Source organism: Haliotis rubra, unplaced genomic scaffold, assembly GCF_003918875.1.
Source record: "Haliotis rubra isolate DU_JTF1 unplaced genomic scaffold, ASM391887v1 Scf7, whole genome shotgun sequence".
In the NCBI taxonomy this organism is placed as follows: domain Eukaryota; kingdom Metazoa; phylum Mollusca; class Gastropoda; order Lepetellida; family Haliotidae; genus Haliotis; species Haliotis rubra.
The window spans coordinates 1,538,781-1,563,750 of NW_025767412.1; the positions used below are offsets into that span (position 1 = coordinate 1,538,781).

Sequence of the window (24,970 nt, forward strand, 5' to 3'; positions counted from 1 at the left end):
CAACAACACCGGAACGCCACACACTACAAATGAGTGGGCCTTAACCCTGTGCCTCAACCTGTAACAGTGGTAAAGCGCAAGACCAGAGGCACGTTATTCTAGAATACCCACATTTAGCGAGTAATAACGTAAGATATTTTTATTATTGCAAAAAGTACATATTTCTAAAAAGATTTTATTCTTCTAATAAGCACCGGAATTATTGCATTTGCCCACAGGACGCGTATTTCAAACTTACTGTATCGATTTTAGTTTTGATAAATCAGTGAGACGCATTATCGTGTGACTGAATGTCTGATCCATCATTTGATTGTCGGATATGGGGGTTCCATGCCGCCAGGCAACAAATGTTCTTTTTTTATAGAGCCCTTTTGGTTTTACCTTACGTCATGGCGATTGATACTATAGAAATGATCCTTGAAAGGATGTTCGTCGTATTCATTACAGTGGCTTAATTCAGAAGTAAAGATGAATACGTGAATATATAACGTCACGTATACAATGTCCGGGTACCCTTGAAGACCCCTTTTAGAATTGGCCTCCAGGAATTCTTGTCGTAAGAGGCGTCTAACAGGATCCCGTGGTCAGGCTCGCTGACTTTGTTGACAAGTGTCATCGTATCGATGAACGACGCTCATGCTGTTGATCACTGGATTGTCTGGTCCAGGCTCGATTAATTACAGACCGCCGCCATATAGCTGGAATATTCTGGGCAAGATTGTGGCTTTAAACAATAAGCAACCAAACAACATGACGATTTTGTCGCCAGCAGCAGTGTTATAAAGAGAACGTCTTGCGATACTTTTCTTTTGTCATTTCATTGTTGTTCTTTGTTTCAGATGTTGAACATAAACGTCGGTGGATTTCCGTTCGACTTGGAGTCTTTGGACCGCCGGACCGTGTTTTATGATCATTCGTCATGTTATATTCTTCATTTTATGTACGCATCTGTCGCTACATCTGATGGTTCAGTTGTGTATTATTGCCCTTTCAACATTCTATCTTTCTCCCTTTCAAATGCACTTTGATGTTGTTTGTGGAGAAAAACAAAAGTTTTTTTTGTAATCATGGAAATAAAAGACCTCAATAGCTCAATATTTGTATTTCTATTAGTATGTCACGCACCTTGTCAAAAGTGAGTGAGGGATTGCGTTTAGATTTACGCCGCTTTTAGCAATATTCCAGCAATATCACGGCGGGGGACACCAGAAATGGGCTTCACACATTGTGCCCATGTGGGGACATTGTCAAAAGAATCCTCCGTGGTTTAGTAGAAAGAGCGTCTCAGAGGACGAAGGTTGGTTCCCAGCCGCTCCATACCAAGAGAGCACACACACGCGCGCGCGTACGCACGCACGCCCGCACACACACACACACACGATGTATACATGTACGTTGGTTTGTTGTTAAACGGCACACTTTGCAGTTTTCTAGCTATATGGCGCCGATATCCGAGTAAGTTTAGTTACGCAGCTTTTGGCAATATTCCAGCATTATCACGACAGGAACAACAGAAATGGGCTCCACACATGGTATCCGTGACAAGAATCGAACCCGGGTCTTCTGTGTGACGAGCGAACGCCTTAACTACTAGGCTACCTCAGCTCGTGGCATACACTCAAGCCGAAGAAAAACAATGGTTGACGTTGACAGCAACCAAATGACGAGTAAGCAATCAATTATGATCATCCTGATCAGATTTAATCAGCTGTATCGTAAAGGGTACCGGGATTTTACATCTAAGTACGTAGAGATGAGGTGACAATTATAGACGGTTGGTTTTAGGTTTAGGTCCATTACAACTAAATTTTGTTTTGTTTGACTGTACAGAAATCCTTAACAATTATGTGCCAGGTTGTGTATTGTTGTCTCAAAACTACATTTATTTTACTTTTAAGGCCTGGTGTCGTATATATCTCCCATCAAATGCATGGAGACCTGTGAAGATCCGGGTTAGAATTGATCTTCAGTAACCCATGCTTGTCGTAAGAGGTGACTAACGGGATTAGGTGGTCAGGCTCGCTGACTTGGTTGACACATGTCATCAGTTCCCAATTGCGCAGATCCATGATCATGCTGTTGATCACTGGATTGTCTGGTCCAGACTCGATTATTTACAGACCGCCGCCATATAGCTGGAATATTGCTGAGTGCGGCGTAAACCTAAGCTCACTCACTCACCCATGTCATCGTACCCCAATTGCGTACACTGATGCTCATTATGTTGATCACAAGATTGTATTTTCCAGACTCGAATATTTACAGACAGCCGCCACATAGCTGGGTTATTGCTGGGTGCGGCACAAACAGCCATATGATTTCACTCTATAGTATATATGTAGTTACCTCTGCATGTTCCTCGATTGGCACATCTATACACTGATACATAGGCACCTTAACAGAAATTCGTAGGCACCTCTGTAGGCTCATATATATACTTATATATATCTTAAAGGACGACGATGAACATCACAATGTGTGATGGCACCAAGTACTATGTGTATCTGTGGGTTGAACAGTTAAGAACTAACTTCCGGGTTTTAAGAAAGTGGAATCATCCTATTGTCCATTTTCCATATAGATTGCAGCCACGCCCACAGATAGTCTTGTACACAAGTAAATGCAAAATAAGTACACAAAATCTGAAAACATTGCATGTTTGTAGTTGCTGCATGGTCACAAGGGAGTCTCTTGGTTTCAAATATAGCATACATATATTTTCTTAAACCGAACTTAAACAAATTTCAATTATTTGTGAAAATGTTCCGAAATTTCTTGTTTGTTTCTCGTTACTGTTTTCTCATTATTTCAATATTGATTCAAGTTTTACTGATGAAACGTGTATGTTCGTCGAGAACATATTTTTGCAGCCCAGGTCGTAGGATTATGCTTTCGTATGTTCCCGACGTTCTATGTGAATTACATTTGCGTAACAGAACGCAGAAGGAATGAAATGTTCGGTTTATAGGGAAGCAACGCACCATATGTATACTCAGCTACACGGATATGAAGTCAAAACTGGTATGTGGTCTGGCGGTTTGTGCTACTGTATCAAAGCAATGATTTCCGTCGATCAAGACATAATGAATCTTAAAAAGGAATATCCACTGTTTTAAATTCTGATGCGCACGTAAAATCACTCCATAGCCAGCGAAGTAGGTAATCCAGGTGCTGAGACACTCAAAGTATTTGTCGATACTGCGGGTCAAAGAGCACAAACTCCATTATGGTTTAGATAAGCATTATTGTCAATTTTAGTTAAAGTCATTTTATTCATGTCCTTTCAAATGAATTGAGTGAGTGAGGTAAAATCCAACGTCACCTCGGCAATATTTAAGCCATTTAGTGACGAGAAAAGTTTTGCATACATAATACATACAATCTGGTAAATATCCATCACGGTACTGTAAAATAACTAGAGTATCACAGATGGTGCAAATCTGTAAAGCATGTAAAACTATTCCATTCAAATGAACACCGTGAAGAGCCGGTTTAGAATTGGTTTTCAGCAACTCATATTTGTCGTAAGAGGCGACTAACGGGATCGGGTGGTCGCTGACTTGGTTGACACATGTCACCGTATCCCAATTGCGTAGATCGATGTTGTTCATGCTATTGTTCACTGTATTGTCTGGTTCAGACTCGATTATTTACAGACCGCCGCCATGTAGCTGGAATATTGCCTAATGCGGCGTTAAACAGCCAACCAACCAAACCAAACCAAATCAACCATCGGTGTCCTACTTCTGAACTGCAAGATATCACCCTGTATTAATCTGTATTATTGTACTTCTATTCACGGATGACACGTTGGACGTGGGACGCGGGACCCTGGTAACACTCTTGGTCGATACCTACGAGTGTCTATTAATATAGGCTCTACGTACAGTAATACGTATGTCTGATATTCCATCCTGTATTGTCAGTCTGTATATTGCCAACTCTATGGATTCTAAGTAACTGGTTATGTAACTGGTATATGTAACATTATCCCGCTATGGTGGCCAGGTGGTTATTTAGCCAACAATGTTCACTGAAATATACGCTACACAGCCAATGAATCCTGTTAGCAAGTGAGAGAATGAGTATGGTTTGAGTATGGGTTCAAATGAGCTATGGGTGAAATTATTAGAAGATGCATAATTTCTCTATCATTTTTCACCAAATATTAATATCATTTTATTCCACAAGCAGGTTAGTTTCAATAAAATCTCTCTCTCTCTCTCTCTCTCTCTCTCTCTCTCTCTCTCTCTCTCTCTCTCTCTCTCTCTCTCTCTCTCTCTCTCTCTCTCTCTCTCTCTCTCTCTCTCTCTCTCTCTCTCTCTCTCTCTCTCTCTCTCTCTCTCTGTGCTCAAGCAAAATAAAACAAGAACGTTAACGTAGCAGCAACACCAATAAGTTTCATAACTGTAGCTAATCTGTAGAAATTTATATTATTGTATTTTGAGTACTATCTACACAGCATTTTGCGTTTGGGTCGAACTTCGGATAAAACGAAGCGTTTACGCAGATCGCTTCAAAGTCGACATAATGGTGATTCACTGTTCAGTGGGCTTTGTCCACGTGTAGTAATTAAGACACTGTTTGATATTACGTATCAATAAAACTACAATCATTAAGAACAGATGTTACCCTGACTGACGTATGGAGGACAATGTCACATTTCGAACAACCGATAATATATATGTATACATATGGGCATTTAATTAGCGCATTTAAATAGTCAATCCCACCTATATGCATGCTCAAAGCGCTTATAGAAGTCACACACCCTGTGTTGATATACTGTACAAAACATTTAAAAAAGAACTGGAAGAAGTCACTCTGAATAATATTTATCAAATCTTGTTTTAACTGAGACTTGAAAGTGTCAATGGTTGGTGAACTCTTTATGGCGGGAGGGAGATTGTTCCAAAGTATGGTCTGATGCACTGAAAGCCTTTTCACCTAAGAGGTTCAGTTTAGTTCTTGGAACAGACAGGAGATGTTGGTGGTCTGACCGGAGGTTTCTGGAAGCCTTGTGATCTAAGATGAGTTCACTGAGATATGTTGGAACTAGTCATGCTGACATTTATAGGCCAGACACTATGGTTTGAAGTGGATCCTTGGCTCTATGTGTTACGGTTTAGACGTCCTGATGACTCTTCTTGCTGAAGACGTGTATGCAGCTGGTGGATGATGCAATAATCTAGTCTAGACACAACTAAGGCCTGAATCAGGGGTCTGGTAGCATCGGTTGTTAGAAGATAGCAAATGTTCCCAATAGCCCAAAAGGTGGAAGTAGCAAGTTCTGCACAGGTAGTTCACGTGCGCATCCATAGTGAGGCGGGAGTCAATGAGTACACCAAGACTCTTCACGCTAGAAGAAATCCTAATCTTAGAGTCAGCAATTCATTGCAATCCAGTTTTTTACAATCCTCACAAGCGCTGTTTCCGTGTTACGCAAGGGGCTGACTGATATTACCCTTGGAGATTAAATGAAGAGAGATGTCTCCTGTCTAACTGCGAGCTTCCATAATGGCCACAACCACGTTTGTCCAAAACACTAAGTAGCGTCTTTCATTATCAAGATCTCCATAATGAAGACTAAAACGGAAAAGTATCAAAATTATTGATGATATCTGTTATTCAGTGATTCCCACTGCTCATGCCTTACTGATAAGGAGGATATTTTTCACATTTAAGTTTACAACAAAAGTCTGAAACAGACCTCGTGATGACGCAAGATTCAAAAGTAGTATTGAAGCCGTGGTGGCTGAATAAGTTAGATGGCTGACTTAGTGTGCTGGCGATTAGGTGCCTGACTCTGAGAGTGTTGGTTCGAATCCCGGATGGGACTCATCCTAACAAACGTACTAGAATCTGTACTTTGCTGAGAAAGTGTTATCTCAAATATGACATCTGTTACATTTGATGTCATATGACATTGTGTGTTCATGTTATGATATTTGCAAATTATTTGATGACAACTCCAAATTCAGTGGCGAAAAAGACTTGTCCAGGATTGGTGCCCACTTCCAGTCCATACGTGTATGTGGGGCGTTCGTTACCTGATCTATTAATCCATTATCCATTATTTGTTCGTTTATTTGTGGTTTAACATCGAACTCAGCAATGTTCCAGCTATATAGCGGCGGTCTCTAAATAATCGCGCCTGGACCAGACAATCCAGTGATTGACAGCATGGGCATCAATCAACGCAACTGGGATACGATGACGAGTGTCGTGTGTCAACCAAGCCAGCGAGCCTGACCACGGGATACCGTTAGTTTCATCTTAGGACACGCATGGATTGCTTCAACCTTAAAGCAATCTTCGGTGACACCGAGAACAGCGTAGAAAGATCTGGTAGTATTTTCTTAGTTTTAGAAAGGGAACTAACTCTTGTCTCAGATCTCACATTACATCTCAAGCCACAAGAAAACCAGCATTTTGTGTGATGATCATTGTACCCTGCGAAGCTTAGTTGCAAGTTGGATTACCGTTGCTAAGAGGTGAATATTGCCATGACTGTCTTTATTGGTATGATCACCGCTCTTCCATTACCGGGGCGGTGGGGTAGCCTAATGGTTAAAGCGTTGGCTCGTCACGCCGAAGACCCGGGTTCGAATCCCCACATGGGTACAATGTGTTAAGCCCATTTCTGGTGTCCCCCGCCGTGATGTTGCTGGAATATTGCTAAAAGCGGCGTAAAACCAAACACAGTCAGTCAGTCAGTCTGCATTACCTTTAGATGTGTACTGCAATAGTGATAGTATGGATTTGTGAACTTTATGTGACTTTAGAAAATACTTGTTACTGATATAATATGGCCTTGTTGTTGGTTGGTTTCTCGCCTAGTTACATGCATTTCATGGACTGATTCCCGGTTAACCTTCTAGTTTCAAAATTGGGAATCATCTAGTAACACTTTATATTAAACAGTCTCAGCGTCACTGAAATTGCATTTCTTAAAACAGAATACACAGGTGTTGTTTGAGGTTATTTATTTCATTTCCATTCGTCCCAAACATCATCTGGAAGATATGATGCCGCATCGAGGACTGAAATGTGAAAATAATTGAATTATGTCTATCTTTTATGCAAAGTAATAAAAGCAAGATTTAGAATAGTTTTTCTAAAATATCTAATGTCGAAGCTTATTTATGAAACATAACTTACTTTCCTGACTTGTCCCCAGAATTCCACAGACGCCTCTGAATGGTTCATGACTGGCCGGATTCAATCGTGCTTCTGCTTTTTCACCCGTAATCGCTATGCACCACATGCCATTCACGCATCTGTTACAGAAGGGAATACGTGATTGTAAACATGGCATAATTCACGATTAGGAATATCACAATGCTTTTCGTGTTCTTTGTGGATATTTTCAACAAGGAAATTTCCCTTCGTTCCGAAAAGCGATGGTGACTTCCACACTTTGACATGGACTTCAAAATCGGTTTCCTAACGGGATCAGGTGGCCAGACTCGCTGACTTGGTTGACACATGTCATCATATCCGAATTGTGTAGATTGATGCTCATGCTGTTGATCACTGGCTTGTCTGGTCCCGACTACAGCCATATGACTGGAATATTGCTGAGTGCGGCATTAAACAACCAACCAACCAACCAATCATCTTTGATTATAGACAAAACAGTTGCCACGTGTGCAAAAAAGTAAAATAGTGCTAAACATTATGTGAATTGATCAATGAAAGTACAAGTCTGATCTGTTCTCGTTCAATAACAATCAAATAGGCAATTGTCTTCCACTGATTTACACACCTGAACTTGACCTTAATCAGATCAGCGAGATCACTCCATATTTCAAGTTAGATCTATGCATAAAGTAGGGCTGGCTAAAATGATCCATAATCGGAAATGTCGTTGATAGGAAGAAATATCAATGATTATCGATATGAAAAGTGTGTTATCGACAATATGGTACAGTATCTTTTGTGGTCGAAAACGTTTTAAGTGTCTCTCAATATATGCAAAATTAGAACTTTATTCATGATGTTTCTAAATGATTAAGCTATTTGTTAATGATCCATGCACACATATGTCACCACTCACCAGTGATGTGAAATATATTATTTCCTTCAGACATTTTGGCCGATATTTTACTTTTATCGATGTCTGTGATCTATATCGATAGCGTCACATGACTCCTGCTAAAGAATTATTCCATTAAGATTACAACATTTAAGGCTTTTTGTGTTGCTTTTGTAAACTGAACGGCTTTCCCAGGACTAGGAAACAGAAGAGAAATCAAATAATTATAACATATATTCAGTGCAAATTGTAAGGGAACACCGGACTTCATAATGGTACTAAATGTATTTGACGTAATGGGTTGAAGTATTGAGCGCCTACTAAATGTGCAAGTTCTTGGATTCTTAACTTTCGACAACATGCACGTGCTAAATATTTAAGTCGGGTACAGACGTCGACGTAAGAATGCACACCAACCAGAACGGTAATATGGTGGTGGCGCGTGGTCCTGTGCTCAAAGCTCAGGTCACAAATCGGTGAAGTTAAGCACCGTCGAGCTCGGAGAATCCTTGGATGGGTGACCGCGCTTGGCAGCTTGGCTCCTGAGAGTTTCTAGGACTTCAGTCCTGCCCCACAACGAAGCACATGTGACACATGTGGTCTCACCTTAGGCAAGTGAGTTTGTTCAACATTGTCTCTGTTCACCCAACAGGAAAATGGGTACCCGGTTGGATAAGTCATGTGACTATAACCTTCTAGCGCCTAACAGGCAGCTTGGGTTATCCGGGGTAATAATATGTGTGCTGTAGCGCCTTGAGCGAGCATTGAATGCACGGATATAGGCGCGGTTACAAATACCCACTATTATTATTATTATTAATACCAATTGATTTGTCGCTAATCTACAGAGGTGGAGAGACGCCAAGCGACAAGTGTAGGAAGAGTCATCTAGAGGGAAGTGCCCAGACAGTGTGAAAAGTCTGTTAGTGTAACATCCTGTCTGATGACCACGTTCCAAGCGACCAGGAGTGTTAATATCACATGACCACGGCCTTCACCTCTTACGGATCATTTCAAACCAGTCGTCTGTTTTAACATTGAGTTCATCTGAACAAATGTAGCATGAATGAGCGCTGCAACACTTCGTTTCAGGGAAGCTAAATGACTGAATGAACGAGCCATAAAGAAACTTTGTATGACAGTCATCGTCCTCTTCATCGTCAGTCACATTAACATGGTATGGGGAACAGACGTGATTAGAGAAACGCGATATTCTTTCTACAGTTAGCTGATGGCCACTACGTAGGAAAATATTGAGGTGGATCTAGGGGAGCATTTCTTACTGCCAATATGTATAAATTGTCTGGGTGGTCGAATTTATACTCAGTGTTACAAGATTGCTAACCGATGGTATCCATGTTTTTCATGCAGGAGGGTTGAAACTTTGAATTCCAAGATAACACCTGGCCACGCACAGCTTAATTGACGATGGACATTGTAATCCAGCCCCACATCAGAGTCCTACCTTGGCCTTCACAGAGTTCTGACTTTAAATGCTTCAGATCATGCATGGGGCATTTTGGGGAAAGGAGTAATGCAAAGAGCAGAAGAACCCCCAAATTTGGATCAACTTTTGAACCACTTCTAGAGAAAAAACCTCCAAAATTCGTGTGCTGTTACACAATAATGCCAAACAGTCAATGGGGGCATACCCGCTATTGAGTGCAAGGGAATGTGTGCTATCAATTTTCAAAATCTATATCTATTTCTTTCAATTTTGTAATTGTTGCTGTAAAATTGGTTCTTTTGTTAAAAAGGGCGGTTAATTCTAAATAGCAAGAGCCACAAGAATTAATCGACCTTTACTGAAATGCCAGCCAGAGGGTACAGACGGGGCAAGAGATTTTGCTGCTTCGAAGTAAATATATACTTTTAGAACATTCGCTTTACAAAATTGTGGGCGAACAGTATTATAGTCTTTGCACAAACATGCCTTTGTTTCTTTGGTTTTTGTTTCAGTATAGACAACACACTGCAAGTATGCTCTGTAACTGCGCATGAGGAACCCTTCTTTGGTGCGGCACACCAGCAAACGGACCGCATAACAACAATGACGCAATAATGCCAAGATTGACGCTGGTTCAAAGCAATAATGCAATTGTGAGATTGCAAGCAGTTGGAAGCTGTGACACTGGTGTGTCCAGACTGACCATCTGTAGTTTATCGTCGCGGTGCAACACCAGTGTTAATGACAGATCAAGGTCAGATCATCACAGAGTAACCATCGTCGCTCAAGATCAAAACATCCGGGTGCGTTATCACTGTTCCAGCCAAACGACGAAATTGCATTCTCAGCTATATGTGCTACCGATGTTGCATCATGTCAGGTCTTAATCAATACACTTCAGTTAAAATACGATAACGTTTCACCATGCTTTCTGCGCCATATGTGGGCGGTGGAGTAGCCCAATGGTTAAAGCGTCCGCTCGTCACGCTGAAGACCCGGGTTCTATTATCCACGTGAGTACAATATGCGAAGCTCATTTCTGGTGTTCCTTATATTGCTGGAATACTGCTAAATGCGGCGTAAAGCCATACTGACTCACTCACCCTACTCGATATGATACGAATCATACCAACTTTTCAGACCCGTTGTTACTTAGAAAGGAGAACTAAACGACGCTCTCTTCCTTTACCGTTTCACTTTGTTATCAAATTTTGTTCTAATGTATCGTGTCACGATAATTTCTTCCCGAACTGTTTGGTGATTTGTTGCCGTACGAGGAAACATTCCAGCTATATGGCGGCGGTCTGTAAATAATCGAGTCTGGACCAGACAATCCAGTGATCAACAGCATGAGCATCGATCTACGCAACTGGGATACGATGACATGACGCCGAAGACCCGGGTCAGATTCCCCACACCTTTTCTGGTGTCTCCCGCCGTGATATTGCTGGAATATTGCTAAAAGTGAAAACAAAACTTACTTACTCACTCACTTATTTAAAAGCATGTACTACTCACCGACGAATTCCAGAGCAAGAGTCTCCGACTCTTCCACCACAAATGTTGCAGCAGCCACAGAGGTCCCTGATCTGGTGCTCTTGCTCGCATGGTGGATCCACGCACTTGCTTTTGTCACAACGCAGGCAGGACAGCCCATTAGACAAGTCGACGAAGACCACACCGAGGATGATCCCCACCATCAAGAATATACGGCTCATTGCTCCTGAAGTTCGCTGTGGTATCTCAGTTTAGACTTTAGCTGAAAGAGTTACTTACTACAAGCTGGGAGATATATTTATACCCTCAGAAAAAAAGAACAATATGTTATTGACGGTCTGCAGAAACTGCTGGTGGCACAACGCCCAACGCCCACACAAATGGCAAACATAAACGATGTGCACATCTGTGACTGTCAATACCTATTTGCAATGCTCTGTATTTCCACACGTTTACATTATCACGTTAATAACTTCACTGAAAAAACAGGTAACGGTTCTTTGTATGCTTCTGATTGCATCGCAAGCTAGTGTTTATGCAACACTGAAAAATATTGATCATGATCATACCAAGACTTATGTGTTCTACCGCGTTTAATCATCATCTAATCAGCAGGATCAGGATGTACCACAAGGCAGTAATATGCCTGTGACATTATTTAGGATAAACGCTAAAAGTGTGTCAAAGGTCATACACGAGTCAAGAGATGTTGTGGATGACTTGTTGGAGGATACATAAGCATACTATTGAAAGGCAACCGCGATTATATTTCAGTAATGAATAAATGGTGTTAGGAACCTTGATTTAGTTTTTCAAATGAAAAATTAATTTTATCAACGGAAATATAAACCTCACAAAGATAAGGAACAGAGAGTACTTCAATTAAATTTGTTTAGGTACCCAAGTTCTTTGGTATTATTTTTTATCAACATTTGACCTTTCGAGCACATATAAAATATTTATTAAATGCATACCGAAAAGATATTTCTACACTGCGTTGTTGTTTAACGCAGCATTCAGCAATATTCTAGCTACAGGGGAAGCGTGCATGTAGCGTTTTACGTCAAGGCCAACGAGTCGTCTTTCAAGCATCGCCGTGTCAAACTGTCTTTACAATATATCACTATATTATAATGCGTGCAGCAATGCATGCAGCTGTGATATTAATCCTCTTTGTGAGGATATATACGATACGAAATCCTCTCTAAGAATACGAATTCAAACTTTCATTTCTGCTAGAAAATATATCACCTTTCCGCCCGCCCCTGCCACCACAGGTGGATCTCACATTAACAAAATGTAAGAAATCTGAAAGAAACCAATTCATCTATAAACAAGAATACAATGAAATATGATACACTTATTATACTTAGAAATCTATCTTTATAGGTGGATCCAAGGATGGTGGCGCAGTTGCTTGTGCCAGTATCATTGGGTCCAGAAAACATTCTTCTCGATCACCAGATGAGAGCTTTATTTTCAAAGCAGAAGCAACCGTCATATTAACAACTCTTAAATATATCAATAAACAGTCCATGTATAAAATACTTTCAGACTCACGTCCGCGCCTTCAGGCAATTAAAAATATGTCATGTAAACATATTTAATCGAAATCCTAGAATTATACAATGATCTTGCTATTGGCAAATACGACATCATCCGTTGCTGAGGCAGCACTCAACAAATCTGAGACACCACTCTTGATACAATACATCGTTTTTTGGTTTAACATCAGAGATCTAATGCGCACAAGTTGGTATCGATACGCCTACAAGGGCCGTCGGTCTAGATTTGTAAATAGAATATTTTCATTGACATGTTTTGTAAACAGAGAAAATTGTTTTGCAAATAGATTAATGTGCTTATGCTGAAACTAATAGATTAGATTACTAGTGGCAGCATTCTCAAAGGGGGTGAAGTACCATAAAATTATTATCCCCCCGAGTGAGTGAGTTAAACTTTAGCGTCACATCGGCATTATTTCAGCAATAGTGACGGGAAGACTTTAGTTAACTGGTCCCCTGAGAATGTACGTCATTCAAAATATATTTATTCCTACAACGGTTATATTTGTGGAATTCGTGTTCGTTTAATTTGTCAAAATCGCTAACATGTAATATATGTCGCTTTAGAAATTACTGAGATAGAAGGCTTGTGAGTCCCCTTTAAACCAGCAAAATAAACTCAGACGCATCTATAATATTCAATTCTATATTCAATTAACACGGTTACAATGAATGACAGTACGTATTTCTGATACAATACAGTTGGATCTCAAATGTAAAATATTGGGTCACAAACCTAAAATATTAACTCACCAAAAGTATTGATATTCCCAGTAAACAGATGTACATCATTAGTACATGTACTGATTGAAGATTGTTGATAGCTGTCGAAAGTTGACGAGGCCATCATCTCAGTAATCACCCTTCATATATCTGTTATACAGTTCCAGTGAATACTAACAAAAACCATGCCACACTACAACCATCTAGAAATTACTCATTCTCAAGCACGACGTTGAACCCAATTTCACCTCACCTTACCTAGAAATTACTCACAGCCTCTACAATCCGACCCAGGAAGCGAAACAAAGGGGAGGTAACTCCCGAGCCAACTCTTAACAGGTGAAAATAAACTGGCAAAATTCAAGGTGTGAGTTCAAATCCACACCCAGCCCTATAAAACTTTTGTGACCCATAACAACTAAAAGTGAATTAATGAGACACAATAAGCAAAAACACATCCTCATAACAAATGGGATAGTGTAAATCCAACTCTGATCTCCACAAGTTTGTCCACCCTCCGTGGTTGGTGATCTTATAGCCCATTATATTGCATTGTTGTGTCTATAACTCACTCACTCACTCGATGGGGTGTAGAACTTGAGACCTTAAGGGCTAATACAGTACTTGGATATTGTGGTTCCACTAAAAGGGTGTCGTCAGTCTGGAGGTCGGGCGTTGTTGTGTTGCCGTTTGATTGTTGCAATGGATGGACAAAAGAACTTCATCTACGTTACGTTGTGCCGTTAAATTGCCCCAAGCGTGTACCAAGTCTGTTCTACAGGTTTGGAAGATAGCTGCCCGCATCATCACATTCCACCGTTATGTTCCCCACGACGCATGTGAACAAATTTTTTTAAATAAATGACGTCTTCCGTTTCCAAAACCGTGACTGGCCTTGAAAAAAAATGTAGGTATGCTTTGTGTCATTGATACCACCACTGAAGTCGCAGCCGAAAAAAACTGGCTGCGGTCGAATCCCAGTCGCCTGTCTGCAGTCGGTTGTGGGAGTGGTTGTGCTGAGCTTCTGGCAGTCGTGGCATGTTTTCACTGTACAATAATGACGACAGACAGATGGAAACCCTTTATTTCCAAGCCCATAAATTTGTGGGCACGTTAATTTTATGAAGTACACTTCTTGATATGCATGCGGTTTGTAGTGCTATTCGATAGTCAACAACTCGTGCTAATATAGATGTCAAGTTTCTAAAATGTGTATGGCATGTTTAATGTTTATAATCGTATCTCTCAGTACCGGTAGTATAAATCGACAACTAATAGTTAATAGTTCCTTGTCTGTACCGAGTATAATTGATTTCCTGACAAGGACAAACTTCATCCTACGTACGCTGTTTCTTGTTCAGTGTTTTGACGAACTACTGACAATGAATTCATGGATTGCTTTAAATACTGAACAAAACCTGGACCCAGAATACTCGTCAGCATGATAAGCAAAAAATGTTAACTACTGGGCTTCTCGATTTCCGGAATGAGCCATCATTAGGTTCGGGTGTAGTGACTTACCGTTACAATCGATCATTTAAAACCAGGGTCTGTGGGGTCGCGTAGTAGTTAAAGCGTTTGGGTCAGATTCCCCACATGGGTACACTGTGTGAAAACCATGCCTGGAGTTACCAGTCAGTCAGTCAGTCAGTCAGTCACTCACTCAGTCAGTCACTCACTCACTCACTCACTCACTCACTCACTCACTCACTCCACTGTGGTGAGCATACGGATCCACTGACTAGGGTTATAAAATAATTTTTATCAAATTATCGGAAGATTTGTATATATCATTTTGCATTTATTGGCCATTATTTGGTAAAGGTTACACATATGCTCTGGACAGAAAAGCAATTTACACACAAAAAACCCATCAGAAATCTTATATCAGAAATCTCATTCACAGTGCTACACTATAAACCCTGTCTGCGTCGCCTTTCCACTCTCTCTTTCACAACGTAAACAAGGAATTGAATGATTGCACTGTGCTGTTGTATATGTGACTGTTTTGTTTTCACAAAATCTGTTTAGCATCGGGATCGGGTGGCCAGGCTCGCTGACTTGATTTACAAACATCATCGTATCCTAACTGCGTAGATCGATGCTCATGTTGTTAATCACTGGATTGTCTGGTCCAGATTCGATAGTTACAGACCAGAGCCATATGACTGGAATATTGCTGAGTGCGGCCAACCAACCAACCATCTTTGATTATAAGACAAAACAGCTGCCACTGTGCAAAAATGTAAAATGGTGTGGAAATTTTGTGAAATGATCGCCGAAACAAACAAGTCTGATCTGTTTTGGTTCAATAACAATCAAATAGGCAATTGCCTTCCACTGATTTACCCACCTGTAGTTGAACTAAATGAGATCAGCGAGATCACTTCGTGTTTCATGTTAGATTTATGCATAAGTAGGCTAAAATGATCGATAATCGGAAATATCGTTGATAGGAAAAAAATATTAATGATTAGCGATATGAAAATTGTGTTACCGATAATATCGCACATTAACTTTAGTATTCGGAAGTTCCGGTGGCGCTGCGTGCATGACACGACGCTAGAAAAGCTCGCTCTCCAAAAGCCGGTAAAACAGAGACATAAATGTCCGCAAAGAAGAGCTCAAGAGGTAGGCAAAACATGGACGCCCAGGTTAATCCTGACACTGCTCATAGCGACGACGGCGTACAGACGAGAGCCCGCACCGGCTCCGACAGGCCACCTGGGCCAGCCAATACAAAAACCACGCCGTCCGCCATGACAAGGGACTCGGAGAAGGATGACCTAAAAACATTTATAACTGACTCGCTGAATCTTCAGACGTCTGAGCTCGGTAATAGAAAACATGACAAGCGATATTAAAGAGTTACACTCTAAAACAACAGACATTCTTGACTCCGTTAATAACAATGCCGAGCAAATGGAACATAATTCTGGGAGATTGAAAACTTGAGGTCAAAGATGACCAGCATGAAAAAGGAATTCGAGAGGAAACTTCTTACACAGGAGTTGTACTCCAGGAAATGTAACCTTCTCATATACGGTATTAAAGATGACAAGGATCCGCTAGACGGGGTCAAGGAAGTATTTACATCCCAGGGGGTTACAAATGTGGAGTCTATGTTGTTTGTGAATGTTCACAGACTTCCCCGTACCAGCACAGATCCGAAGAATTTCCGGGCGACCATGCCCAAACCGATAGTAGTGACATTTGTGATGGCTGGTGACAGACAACGTGTATACAACACGGCAATGAAAGGTTCGTCCTACCTGCGAGACAACAAAATCAGCGTTCGAACAGATCTTCCAGTTGTTTTGAAAAAAACAAAGGGGGCGACTCGCCAACAAAGCATTCGAACTACGAAAGTCGCAAAAAGTTCAGACCAGGATCCAGGAACGCGGGTTTGAGCTGACTCTCCAAATCAGGAACAACGCCCAGGATAAATGGAGGACGATTGATATCGACGACAGGATCTAGTGCAAAACAGAAAAAACAATACAGTATGTATATTGATTATCGGCGACTTAGTCGGCCTGCAGCGGAGAGAGACTCAGCTGAATAGCTGCAATTTAACGTTCTTTAAGTTATGTCTTTTATCACCAAATGTGGTTGTAATTGTGTTCCTTTAAAAGATCGTGTTCTATTCTTTAAATCTGGACATCTTATCTAATGGTCATTGGTGTTTAGAGTGGGATATCGGCAAACATCAACAGAGAAAACAACCAGTCCAAAGCCTGGCTTGTTTACAAACAGATTGCACACGTGCTTTTTAATTTTTAGAGAACATTCACTGCGGGACGTGACCTCAGAAACCGGAAGTGTTGAAGAAATGTTTCGATGTGATGTTGACATTATGATATGTAAGTGACAATCTTCACTTTCAACAAACCCGTGAAGATCCGCGGTCTTCAGCAACCCATGCTTGCCACAAAAGGCGACCATGCTTGTCGTAAGAGGCGAATAACGGGATCGGGTGGTCAGGCTCGCTGACTTGGTTTACGCATGTCATCGGTTCCCAATTGCGCAGATCGATGTTCGTGATGTTGATCACTGGATTGTCTGTTTCAGACTCCATTATTAACAGACCGCCGCCATATAGCTGGAATATTGCTGAGTGCGGCGTAAAACTACTCACTCACTCACTCACTTTTTAACATGTCATTGAATATCTGTTTGTATTTATGAATCTATATATATCACGTTTTTGCCTTGAAGTACAATAAATACCGTACACTATAGTTATCTTTTCTTCAAATGAGCGATTATAACGGCAATCAACGCGATAAAATGCAAGACTTATTCATAATCTAATTTCAGCAGGATTTGTTGATGCGAATGTTGTCTATTGTTGATATATTTATATTTGTCTGATTTACAACACTACATATTCGGCAAATAGGGAATGCTAAGTTAGTTCCCCAAGGCAGTATGACTTAATGACATAAGATAATGTACTGGGATTGGCGGACACAGCACCAGTGGTCACCCTTTTCTTGTTTTTTTATTTTGTTTTACTTTTTTCTACCTTTTTTATACTCCTATCTTGGAAAAAATGTACCCATTTCTTCTTTGCAAATCATATATTATATACTTATCTTCCCTGATTTGCCAGCAAATTTAGTAACGTGCCAACCATTGATTTATACTACTTAGACATGTAAAAAAGTTATTTCTTTTGACCTGTAGTGATGATAATATTAAAAAAATCAAAATGAGTTCAGCTAACTGTAGGGGGCTAGCAGATAAAAATGAAAGGAGAGAGGTTATGAATATCTATATCAAAAAATCATACTCAATAATTTGTTTGCAAGACATTCATGTAGCTAAAGATGATGTGAACAGGACGAAAAATGAATAGGGCTGGCAAAGCATAATTGTGCCTTTCAGATCCATGTCTAGAGCCATAATGATATTGACCTTACTATACATAGAACATTAGAAGACGATGAAAGTATATTATTACCGACATAACTGTAGAAAATAAAAGAGTTACCCTAACAAATGGGTATGGACCTAACAATGATGATCCAAACTTGTATATAAAACTTTTTGATAATATCTGCAATTTCGATAATGGATCCATTGCTATCATTGGAGATTGGAACTTGGTACTTGACCCATCAATTGATTTGGAAAATTATAACAATATTAACAATCCCAAAGCCAGAAATACAGTTTTAGAAAAACTTGAATCTCTTAACCTTGTAGATGTTTGGAGAGAACGTAATCATAATGTAAACAAATACACCTGGTGGAAAAAGAATCCCAGACAGCAAGCTAGACTCGATTTCCTTTTCATTTCACATGATATATTTCACTTGATTCAGATATTCAACCAGGATATAAATCAGACCACTCAGCCATTAGCTTCACTTTCTCAAACACTATCAATCAGGAAAGAGGGAGGGGTTATTGGAAATTTAATACTTCTTTACTGTTACACCCTGAATATGCAGACCTAGTGAGATCAATTCTGAAGGAGACAGTGGAAGAATATACAGATAATTAGCCTGGAAAATAGAAATTATGTAAGCAAATCAATAAACAAATTTATTACAGATAAAAAGGAGGAAATTACCGACAGTGATTCAATACTAAATGAATTAAGAGAATTTCATAGAAAACTGTATTCTTCTGAAACTAAACGTTGTAACTCCAACTTTGAGTAACCAACTGAGGGACAAATTGGGAAAAGAAATAGACTTGAATGAAATATCTTTGGCAGTTAAGAACATGAACAATAACAAAAGCCCTGGTCTAGATGGATTTCCAATAGATTTTTTCAAACATTTCTGGAAAGAACTTAAAGCTTAGATTTTGCAGGTATATTAAAGAAGTTTCTCAAACAAATATGCTGTTTCTTAACATGAAAACAGGTGTTATCACATGCATACCTAAAGCTAATAAAAATAGAAACTTACTTAGAACTGGAGACCAATTACTTTATTAAATGCTTTGTATAAAATAATTAGTGTATGTATCTGTCTAATCGGTTAAAAACGACCCTTGATTCTCTCATACATGTACATGAAAATCAGACTGGATTTATACCAGGCAGAACATTAAGTGAAAACACAAGACTATTATATGATATCATGTTTGAGACTAAGAAAAGAGATATGCCAGGTTTGTTTATACTCATTGACTTTGAAAAAGCATTTGACACAGTTTCTAAGGAATTTATCAATTCTGTTTTATTAAAATGTGGTTTTGGCCCATAAATTATACGCTGGATCAATATATTAACTTATGAAACTACCTCATGTGTTATTCAGAACGGACATCTCTCTGATTTGTTTCCTAATGAGCGGAGCTGTAGGCAAGGGGATCCAATATCATCATACCTTTTCCTTTTTGTAGCTGAAATCCTTGGATGCATGATCAGACAAAATAATAGTATAAAGGGCATTGTAATTGATAATAAAGAATATAAATAAGGGCAATATGCCGATGATACTGAACCTTTTTTGGGTGGCTCAGATGAAAGTTTATATACAGCTATTGATACGCTTAATATTTTTATGGCATGTCAGGATTAAGAATAAATATAGATAAAACTAAAGCAATCTGGATTGGGTCTAAAGCAGATAGCAGAGATACTATCTGTCAGGATTTGAATATAGAATGGCAAAGAAATGGATTTGAGTTTTTGGGAATTAAATTTATTCCTGATTTGAATGACTTATATTATGTGTTATCAATACAAGAAAAAGACTGGAAGAGATCAATAGACTCCTATCAACATGGAGGAAAAGGCATTTAACATTAATTGGCATAATCACGGTTATTAAAACATTGGCTATTTCAAAGTTGGTTCATATCTTTAATACTTTGCCAAACCCACCGGATGCATTTATAACGTCACTTGAGAAACTATTTTTCAAATTTATTTGGAATGACAAAATAGACAATATTAAACGTAGCACTTTAAAAAAAAGATTACATTGAAAGGGGTTGCGCTTGGTTGACATAAAAGCCTTTGTTGATGCCATGAAACTGTCTACACTGAGACGTTACATGAAAAAAACAAATTTAAATAACCCCTGCAATTTTCCACTGAAGGATGTATTACATTTTCAGGATATTGTCGAAACTGAAAATCCTTTTTGGAGGGATGTACTAAAGGCATGGAAACTATACTGTAACAAACATACAATAGACGCAGATAACATTAATGAAATCTTAACTCAACCCATTTGGCTTAATCATAAATTTATAAACCCAAACCACATTATCAGACACTGGGCTAATAAGGGAATTTTAACCATCAAGGACTTATTTGATGAACAGGGATCATTATGTTTAGAAGATTTGAAAAATAAATATTACGTAAGGGGTACACATTTGGATCTAAGATGTATTTTACACATTTTACCCAAATCTTGGAAAAAAACTTTAAAAGGATACCGATACGTAGATGGTAATGATCTCATAAAGAATTCTTTACAAAGGGATTTTATTACTCTCAACAAAAGGTTCAAGGAATTTTTATAATAAACTGGTTTCTGACAAAGTTAAACCATATATGTGTCATAAATGGGAGAACCGATTTGATGATATTGATTTTGAATGGCATAAGACTTTTAGTACGTATAAAAAGGATTTAAGGGACATTAAACTTCTAGACTTTCAATATATGTACCTACATGGAATCATTTATACTAAAAAGAATTGGTGAAGATGAAACTGGTTGACAATGAAATATGCTCTTTTTGTAATGATGTGAATGAGAACTTATGCCATCTATATTGGGAATGTGATGTAACCAAAACCTTTTGGAATGACCTTCAAACTTAGATCATTCAAAACATACAAGAACTGCAACTGACAAAATTCCTTGTTTGGTTTGGTATTTTAGAATAAGACCCACTATTAAATCATAAAATTCTCTCTGCTAAAAGACAAATTTACATTTCCACTCTGAATAAAATGTATCCAAAATTGAATAATTTCTTAAAATATTAAAAAGACACATTCAAGATTTTATTTCCCAAAGAAATAATGATTTTGATAAAGTTTCAGAAAAATGGTCTCCATTATTTCCTGTTTTTCAACCTGATGACTTCGGTTTACTTTAACCAAACATGTTAATCAAAAGCAATAATGATTTTGATATATTTTCATAAAACTGATCTACATTATTCGCAGTTTATTAACCTGTGATTTCGTCTAACTTGTAATATTTTACATGTAATAAATTGGAGAACCCAGTTGTATCAACAATGTATACCTGCTTACATTTTTCTATATGCATTGTATATACACTCTGTACACTTGATTTGGGAACAATTAAATAAAAAAACCTTTAATATTCGAAAAAGGGTTTGATGTTCTCTCAAAAAATACAAATTAAGAACTGTATATTCATGATCGGTTTCTAAATTATGTTCAGGACGCTGTTTGTTAATCCAATGCAAATGCATGTCACCACTCACCAGTGATGTGAAATTTATTTCAGGCATTTTCAGGCCGATATTTCTCGATATTCGATTGATACTAAGGATAACGATTTGAAAAACTAACGTCACTCAATTCAAATCTTTCTTAACTTAATTGTAAGAAACAATACAAAGCCTTATCTCGCCAATATTGGTGTTGAATAAAGTACATAAAAGACAATAAGTTCACGAAATAACTGGCTATATGAAATATTCCAAAGAAACTTACTCTGGAAGTAACAAACCGTTACTTCCAGTAATACAAACAGAGTTACTTCCCTTGATTGCAATTGTCACTCAATTCCAATCTTTATTAACTTATAATAAACAATACAAAGCCTTAATAGAGAGAATACGAAACATATTGATACAAAGGGATTTGTAGTCTTTTAGACTGCCAAAGCAATAAATCAGAACGTCTAAAGCAGTGTAAATCTAAGTAAGGAACTACAGCGAAGCAGTAAACGGTAGAATACTAATGACATATAGTGAAAAGCGAAAGAAGAAACTAAACTGGAATATAGCGAACAAATTCCAACTGTCTCACAGTCAGTAGAATCTGTCCCAACTGTCCTCATTGGTAACAGGTAATTCAAGTATACTATCAGTTGAAGTGGTATCTGGTCGTGAGTGTAGGTAGTGCTCATAAAGATTCGGTTTTCCACCTCCCAAGCTTCATGATCTTCTTGGGATCGTGCAGTGCCATTATCGCATTTGAAGCACCTGTCGGGCGGAAATCCTTTGTTGAGTATCCTTCTGCAAGGCCTACTCGTTCAATATGAATATCTTTGTAGCTGTGTCTGCCGTCTTAGCCATGTATGGTCTCCACAGTATTAAGAAAACGTCTCATGTCATCCGTCGCCATACTGTATTCCTTCAGAGTAGCTACAGGATCTATGTCCTTATGACTAGCATGCTGAACTGTTAAAATGAAACCCACCCTATCTGTATCGTTCTTTGTCCTGTGAAACTCAATGTCTAGTGAAAATGGAGTTGATTTACACCGAACATCATCCGCTTCGTCCTTCCGTCTGGGCTGTACACAACATCGTGAGGCGCAATATCTGACGGTCGCAATAAGTCCGCTAGGGCAAACAGAACCAAACACTTCTCCTCGACACACCTTGGTTAAATTTTTTATTGTCCGGCCACCTTAAGTACAATGCAGTAAATCTCTTTACAGGGATAACTTAGCGCGTCACTAAACCTCCTGATGTCCATGTTTTTCACTAAAATTCTCAATGTCTAACGCTTCACAGAGACACGCAACAACCGGTGCTGGGGTATATTTTATCTGACATGCTGGTCTGCCCGATGCATTAGCTAACTGACTAAGAAATGAAACTAAAGCTGATCTCTCAACTCTTGGAAGTGATGCTCGGACTTTTGAACACTATATCAACAGTTGCTGTAACATCCTATTACATGTATACAGATTTAGTGTTGTTCTGGCAGGACACAGTGGAAGTTTGCGGCTACAACGTTCTGACCACAGTCTGTCTTCCCACAGAGACGCAATGCAAATACACTCCATTTGACGTATTTGCATGGTTCCGGTGCCGTATTCTTCATAATGATGGTCTCCCTGGTATTTGGCAGTTTCAACGTCTCATCGACTACCATCTTCAACAGCTTTTGAAACCATGCCTGGCTCGGCCACAATGGCGCGATCAGAGTTTCGAGGACGCTGCGTACCTGACTTATCATACGGAACGGAGGGTTGACAAAAGTCTTCAGTGATCCCAAATCCTGCTGCGCTAACGCATCTACCCCAGTGGTCGTGGGATCCAAGAATCGACTGTTGTATCTGGGTACCAGGTGGTTTACCATACTCGCGAACCGATCTACTTGATGAGGACCCCATTTGTTGTCTAATAGAATAAATAGATTGGGGTTCCGCTGCCATTCGTATGTTGGGTTGAGTCGCGATAGGTTGTTGGCGGCTGTGTTCTGTATCCCTCGGACCTGCCGTGCTGACACCCAGACGTTCAGTTCTAACGCCCTCTCCCAGATACCAGTCGCGACCTTGTCCAGCTTGGCGCAGTGCCCACCAAGGTGATTGAAGTAGGCAACTGTTGTGAAGTTGTCAGAAAGGAATTGTACGTGCTTTCCGGCGATGTCGTCCTGAAAGGATTGTATTGCCATACGGATAGTGAACAATTCCCTGTAACTGGATGCTTCGTGTGTAACCAGGTTGTCCCAGAAACCCTTGTTTTACCTGATACACTGCCCCCAGCCCCAGTCACTTGCATATGTCCATATCTGAGCATCTGCAGGGTTAACCATGAACTGCCGTTCCACTGTCCGACAGAATGAATCCACCAACTGAACTCCGACTTCACCTTCTCATTCAACTATAAGGTGTCCTCCAACGTCCGGCACTTAGCTTGTAGTCTTTCCATACCGCGCAGCATACATTTACCTGGTATGACGGCTTTTGCTTTTAGGATATACACCATCCATCTATTCTCGCCAATGTTCTTGGGTTTATAGTGTCTACTTTCCAAACCTTATTCAGATCATGCTATAGGCGACGTAATTTTATGGTGGTAACGTAGTACCGGCGCTCTTATTGGACCCCCCCGTAGATACTATGAAACTGAAATAGACCTTTCTATGACTAGGTGTGAGGGAGGATTTCTTTATTTTCAACTGCCAATCTAATCTATGAAGAGTATGAATCACAATGGCGCGTTGTCCAACGATATCCTCACCAGGAGCTGCTTGTACCATGAGAACTTAAATATCCGGTCACGGTCTTAGTTACCTTGTGGATATAATATGGACGAACATTCAAACCGAACGGTAGTACCGTCCATACATAGAACTGTCCCCTATGACATATCTCCAGGTAAGGATGAAAGTCTGTATGTATTGGTACATGCTGATTCACAGCTGAAACCCGCTCTTCAAGTCTCAGGTAACCATACAATCACCTGCGTGTACAACCTCGCCAGGGAGGGAGGCAATGTCTTCATACCTAAATTTTGGAACCCTAATGTACCTATTTAAGCTCTAAACTCGGTAATCAACCTATTATGTCAACCTTTCTTATTGAGACATCCAATAGGCGAGACGCATGTAGGTACATAACTAACTCTATTTAACGCACGAGATCTGAGTAAGTCTGCAATTTCACCATCAACAAACGTTGGTTATTGTCAACACAAAATGTTAACGGGGTCTGAGTAAAATCTAATCTAACACCATGTTCAATTGCTGATAAAATAAGGCTTGAATCTCCTTCCATGCCTCTCGT

At 39.5% G+C, this 24,970-nt stretch overlaps 1 protein-coding gene and 1 long non-coding RNA gene across 2 annotated transcripts in view; one reads left to right on the forward strand and one right to left on the reverse strand.

Moving 5' to 3' along the window:
- The window catches only part of LOC124258696, an 80,383-nt gene extending 76,496 nt beyond the window's left edge, over positions 1 to 3,887 (forward strand). Inside the window, exon 4 of the long non-coding RNA XR_006893655.1 lies at positions 3,877 to 3,887. This is a non-coding gene — a long non-coding RNA (uncharacterized LOC124258696). The remainder of the gene's footprint in view (positions 1 to 3,876) is intronic.
- A 3,082-nt stretch (positions 3,888 to 6,969) lies between these two features.
- LOC124258704 (perlustrin-like) lies at positions 6,970 to 11,303 on the reverse strand. Its single transcript, XM_046692778.1, has 3 exons — positions 11,004 to 11,303; positions 7,162 to 7,280; positions 6,970 to 7,043 (listed from the first exon to the last, which is right to left on the reverse strand). The coding sequence occupies exons 1-3, from the start codon at positions 11,201 to 11,203 to the stop codon at positions 6,991 to 6,993; spliced, it is 372 nt and encodes a 123-aa protein (XP_046548734.1). The 5' UTR covers positions 11,204 to 11,303; the 3' UTR covers positions 6,970 to 6,990.
- Positions 11,304 to 24,970: the final 13,667 nt, after the last annotated feature.